Source organism: Homarus americanus, unplaced genomic scaffold (assembly GCF_018991925.1).
Source record: "Homarus americanus isolate GMGI-L3 unplaced genomic scaffold, GMGI_Hamer_2.0 scaffold25397, whole genome shotgun sequence".
NCBI classification, from domain to species: domain Eukaryota; kingdom Metazoa; phylum Arthropoda; class Malacostraca; order Decapoda; family Nephropidae; genus Homarus; species Homarus americanus.
The window spans coordinates 89,942-95,941 of NW_024732694.1; the positions used below are offsets into that span (position 1 = coordinate 89,942).

A 6,000-nucleotide genomic window follows, 5' to 3' on the forward strand; every position below is an offset into this window, starting at 1 on the left:
TACACCGTCACAATTTCACACCGCCACACTTTTAAAACTCTCTTCACACTGTTAATTCTCACACTGTCACATTTCCTCACCGTCACACCATCATATACCGTCACAATTGAGCTGTCAAGACTTCACACCGCCACATCTTTTAAACTCACACCCTCATACACACCCTCATACCGTCACACCATCAGACCCTCACACCGTCACACCCTCACACCGTCACACTCTCACAGTCACACCCTCACTCTCACACCCTCATACCGTCACACCATCAGACCCTCACACCGTCACACCCTCACACCGTCACACTCTCACAGTCACACCCTCACTCTCACACCCTCATACCGTCACACCATCAGACCCTCACACCGTCACACTCTCACACCGTAACACCGTCACACCCTGGTTTAATGATCATAATATGTTAATTAAGGTACCGATTGTTGCGTTATGTTTTCAGGAGAATTTACGCTCTTATGTCAGTTGACACGAACCCAGTACAGGCGGCGTGATGGTGCTGACAGGAAGGAAACTTATGAGACAAGTTATTATCACCACCTTTAACTCTCACTGTTTATTTAACTCTTTGAAGACGAGGGAACTAGAGCTTTAAACGAGGAGGAGAGGGAGAAGGAGGTAAAGGGATAATATAGAAGGAGCAAGAGAATAAGGAAGAGAAGGGAGGGGAAATGTAGTGGGAGAAGAGAGGAGGAAAGGGGAGGGGAAGAGGCAGTATAGAAGGAGGAGGAGGAGAATGAAGAGAAAGGAGGGGGTAGTATAGAGGGAGAAGGGAGGAGGAAAAGAGGCATTATAAGAGAAAAGGGAAGAGGAGTAGAGAGAAGATGACGAAGAGGTAGGAAGAGGGGGAGGAGGAGGAGAAGGAGAGTTAAATAAACAAACTCACAGACTCAATATATCATTAACCCCAAACTGGAATTAAAATAAACGTATCTAATTAACCTAAGAATCTCAGTATAATATTATTTTTATTACTGCACCTTAAGTCAGCCAGACACAAACATTCATACGACTTTGTAATAATTTGAAACTCTGGTACATAACCCCAGTTTAGTGCGGGTCGTTAACTATACTGTACTGGTGGGCGGCCCTGTCATTGGTCAAGAGGGTGGAGGACACTTGTTATGATTGGTCCATTCTCCATGAAGGTTTGTATCTATGTCTGTTAAGTATAGGAAGGGTTGGGAATGTGTGTGTGTGTGTGTGTGTGTGTGTGTGTGTGTGTGTGTGTGTGTGTGTGTGTGTGTTAAAGAATAGGTACAAAAGTATATGAACAAATCTATAACTGATATATCTACATGTATATACGTTAATCTATACACATAACTATCCAACAAGCATATGTATACACTCTTGTTTATGTATCAAGGAGGAGAGAAGGACGGATGGAACTCTTGTACAAAGGTCAAGGTCATGTGTCAATCACTGGAGGAGAGAGAGAGAGAGAGAGAGAGAGAGAGAGAGAGTTACTTCCCATACTATTCCCAACACTTCACTCTCATCAGCTCCTTTTATCTTTTTAAATACCCTCTACGGTGGCGGAAGAGAGGGAGTGGAAAGGAGTGGGAGGGAGTGATAGTAGTGGTGGAGGTGGTAGGATGGGGTGGGAGGGAGTAGGTGGTAAACACGCCCGCCCGTCAGGAGACCGAGGACCACACCAGGAGACCGAGGACCACACCGGCACTAAACTACAGACCGATCTCCCTCCTCGAAGTACCTGGAAAAATCCTAGGAAAAAATCATCAATAACCGTCTGAGAAATCACCTGGAAACAACCAACAGAGTCAACTACAGACAATTCGGGTTCAGGAAAGGGAAGTCCACCACAACAGCGATAGCCCTGGCATGTGAAAACATAGCCAGAGCCGCAGTGAGTGATAGACAATGTAATCTAACTCTCCGGGATGTAGCGAAGGCATTTGACAAAGTCTGGCATGACGGTCTAAAATATAAGATCCTCCAACTCGGACTTCCCACCAACATTGAAAAGTTGCTTTACAACTTTCTTGACGGCAGAAATGCTAGACTGAGGGTAGGACAACACACAGGAGAGACCTTCCCACTCATGAGGGGAGTCCCTCAGGGGAGCGTCCTCTCTCCCACCCTAAATATATTATCTACACAAGTGACACCCCGCCTCCCACTAGAATAGGTAACGAAGATATTATGTATGCAGATGACATCACTCAAATAACAACACATCAAGGAAAATCCCGAGCGTTACAGGTCGACAACACCAGGCGGGAATTAGAAAGGGTAAATAATTACGAAAAACAATGGAAAATCCAAACCAGTATCCCGAAATTCACAGTGATACCCTTATGGAGAAGGAAAACCCATCCATTAGTAACCAATACTGCCCAGATAGAATGCAAAAGCAGAGGCACCCTCCTGGGCCTGCATATATCCACGACAGGTTACTCCCATCATGTCCACAGCAGGAAGGAAAAAGCAAGAGGAGAGCTGAGAAAACTATACCGCTTTAAAGCGCTTCCTGAGAAAATAAAACTCCGCCTGGTGACATCATTTATCACACCGATATTAACTTACCCAGCAATACCTCTTCATACTATGAGCACCACTCAAATATTAAAATTACAGGTGGTCCAAAATCAAGCCCTAAGATTCGTCACAGGTGAAAGAGACCCCTTTACCAGAACAACAGCCGAGATACAAAGAGACCTGAGAATAAAGCCCATCAACCAACAGCTGTACACCCTGGCCAGCAGAGCCTGGCAAAAGATAGAACGATCAGAGCAAGAACTCCTTCAGAGACACCCACCAGATAACGACAACAACCATTCATAGTTCCCAAAAAGTTACCAAGTCTTAAAAGGTCCATTACCACCCCCGATCTACACGGCCAGGCAACAGACAACCTCCCGAGACCAGCATCAGCCAGTAGGGTCGGCGGAATATGAAATAAGGCCCTTAAAACACCTTTATAGGATAGGGTAAGATGTCTAGTGCCTGTACCGACAGACAATAACTAACCCATGACACAACACTATTAGCTTAGCTAGGCGGTCAGCCCGCCCTCTCTTACCTCCTCTTAAATGTCTTCAATTTCCGAACTATAACTTCCTTCCCCCACCTCTAATCTTCCTTCACCCTTCCTTTCTCTATAAAAAAAAAAAACACCTGCTATTGCCCCTCTCCCCCTTTCCTCCCTCTAATCTTCTCTCACTCCCTCACTTTCTCTACTACTACTACTTCAACTACTACTACTACCACTCCTACTGTTACTATTACTACTACTACGTCTAAAAATAATACAAATTAAACTAATAAATATCAAACGCTGCCTGATTGAAGCTCGAGGCACAGGTGGTTGTTTGTTACCCACAGTGCTTGAAGTGGCGCTCACCTGACGCCTCGTAACACCTCAAGGATTCATATCTAGGTCGAGACAATACTTCAAAGGTTCATAAAATACGATAGATTCAGAACCGAAATTCAAAGTCTAAAGTCAGATTATATTTGATTTAGAATAACATATATATATAAAGTTATCTTATATAGGTGATTTAGAAGCGAATCCTTGTTATAAGATCTATATTTAATGGTTTGTAAGTGTTTCATAGTATCAGTTCAGTGAGTGGTTCAACTGCTTCAAAAATCTACGGCCTTTAATGTGATTATTTTAGAAGTGTTTCAAAGTCTATGGATATATTTCAATATAAACATTGTCATTTTCTATCTTACTCTTTTATTAACTCATTTTCTTTCTCTGTCTCTCATTCGCTCTATTTCTCTCAATTACAGTATCTTTCTTTCTCTCAATTTTACCACAACAAACATTACATACTCAGTGGCCAGACACACACACACACACTTGGCTGATCCCTCCTCTTTAGTGGCTGATGCGGGAAATGTGCCCTACATTATGGTAGTGTGCGTGTGTGTGTGTGTGTGTGTGTGTGTGTGTGTGTGTGTGTGTGTTTATAATTATCTCCAAGAAGAGTGACGCGCCTGGGGATATACAAACACGTGTACAGGATGTGGTGTACAGCCTACGTGGTGTTGTTGACGTGAGCTCCAGCAACGGCAAGAACAGTGGAAATGGTTAACTCACCAAAAAGGAAAAAATATGTGGTAAGAATGGCAGGAGTGTTAATAGGTGGAGGAGGAGAAGAGACATAGGAGGAGGAGGAGGAGAAGAGACATAAGGAGGAGGGGGAGAGAAAGGAGGAGAGAAGAGACAAAGGAGGAAGAGGAGGAGAGAAGGAGAGAAACAGAGCAGGAGGAGAAGAGGCATCGGAGGAGGAGGAGAGAAGGAGAGGAGAAAGAGAGGAGGAGGAGGAGAGAAAGGAGGAGGAGGAGGAGAAAAGGAGGGGAGGAGGAGGAGAGGAGGAGGAGGAGGAGGAGGAGGAGGAGGAGGAGGAGGAGAGAGAAGGGGGAGGAGGAGAAGAGAGGAGGAGGGGGGGGGGAACAGGGGAGAAACAGCTGAGAGGAAGGGCATGAGACCAGATGAACCCCAGAACAGGAACCCCAGGACAGATGAACCCCAGAACAGAGGAACCCCAGAACAGAGGAACCCCAAAACAGAGGAACCCCAGAAACAGAGGAACCCCAGAACAGAGGAACCCCAGAACAGATGAACCCCAGAACCAGAGGAACCCCAGAACAGAGGAACCCAGAACAGAGGAACCCCGGACCAGATGAACCCCAGAACAGATGAACCCCAGAACAGATGAACCCCAGAACAGAGGAACACCAGAACAGATGAACCCCAGAACAGAGGAACCCCAGAAAAGAGGAACCCCAGAACAGAGGAACCCAGAAACAGAGGAACCCCAGAACAGAGGAACCCCAGAACAGATGAACCCCAGAACCAGAGGAACCAAAGAACAGAGGAACCCCAGAACCCCAGAACAGATGAACCCCAGAACAGAGGAACCCCAGAACAGATGAACCCCAGAACAGAGGAACCCCAGAACAGAGGAACCCCAGAAACAGAGGAACCCCAGAACAGAGGAACCCCAGAACAGATGAACCCCAGAACCAGAGGAACCCCAGAACAGAGGAACCCCAGAACAGAGGAACCCCGGACCAGATGAACCCCAGAACAGATGAACCCCAGAACAGATGAACCCCAGAACAGAGGAACCCGGACCAGAGGAACCCCAGAACAGAGGAACCCCAGAACCAAAGGAACTTCGGACCAGATGAACCCCAGAACAGAGGAACCCCAGAACAGAGGAACACCAGAACAGAGGAACCCCAGAACAGAGGAACCCCAGAACCAAAGGAACTTCGGACCAGATGAACCCCAGAACAGATGAACCCCAGAACAGAGGAACCCCAGAACAGAAGAACCCCAGAACAGAGAACCCCAGAACAGAGGAACACCAGAACAGATGAACAGAAGAGGAACCCGGACCAGAGGAACCTCAGAACAGAGGAACCCCGGACCAGAGGAACCCCAAAACAGATGAACCCCAGAACAGAGGAACCCCGGACCAGAGGAACCCCAGAACAGATGAACCCCAGAATAGAGGAACCCCAGAACAAAGGAACCCCGGACCAGATGAACCCCAGAACAGAGGAACCCCGGACCAGATGAACCCCAGAACAGATGAACCCCAGAACAGATGAACCCCAGAACAGAGGAACCCCGGACAAGAGGAACCTCAGAACAGAGGAACCCCGGACCAGAGGAACCCCAGAACAGAGGAACCCCAGAACAGATGAACCCGGACCAGATGAACCCAGAACAGAGGAACCCCAGAGAACCCAGATGAACCCCCAGAGAACCCCAGAACAGATGAACCCCAGAACAGATGAACCAGAACAGAGGAACCCCAGAACAGGAACCCCAGAACAGATGAACCCCAGAACAGAGAACCCCAGAACAGATGAAGAACAGAGGAACCCCAGAACAGAGGAACCCCAGAACAGAGGAACCCCTGAACAGATGAACCCGGACCAGATGAACCCCAGAACAGAGGAAAGAACAGAGGAACCCCAGAACAGATGAACCCCAGA

The 6,000-nt window shown here is 47.1% G+C and overlaps 1 protein-coding gene across 1 annotated transcript in view; it reads left to right on the forward strand.

The window, feature by feature from the left end:
* LOC121868933 (uncharacterized serine-rich protein C215.13-like) overlaps positions 1 to 5,072 on the forward strand; it is a 52,429-nt gene extending 47,357 nt beyond the window's left edge. Inside the window, exons 5-6 of the mRNA XM_042369967.1 lie at positions 186 to 427; positions 4,722 to 5,072. Coding sequence (XP_042225901.1) covers positions 186 to 427; positions 4,722 to 5,072 — 593 coding nt within the window. The remainder of the gene's footprint in view (positions 1 to 185; positions 428 to 4,721) is intronic.
* The last annotated feature ends 928 nt before the right edge of the window (positions 5,073 to 6,000 follow it).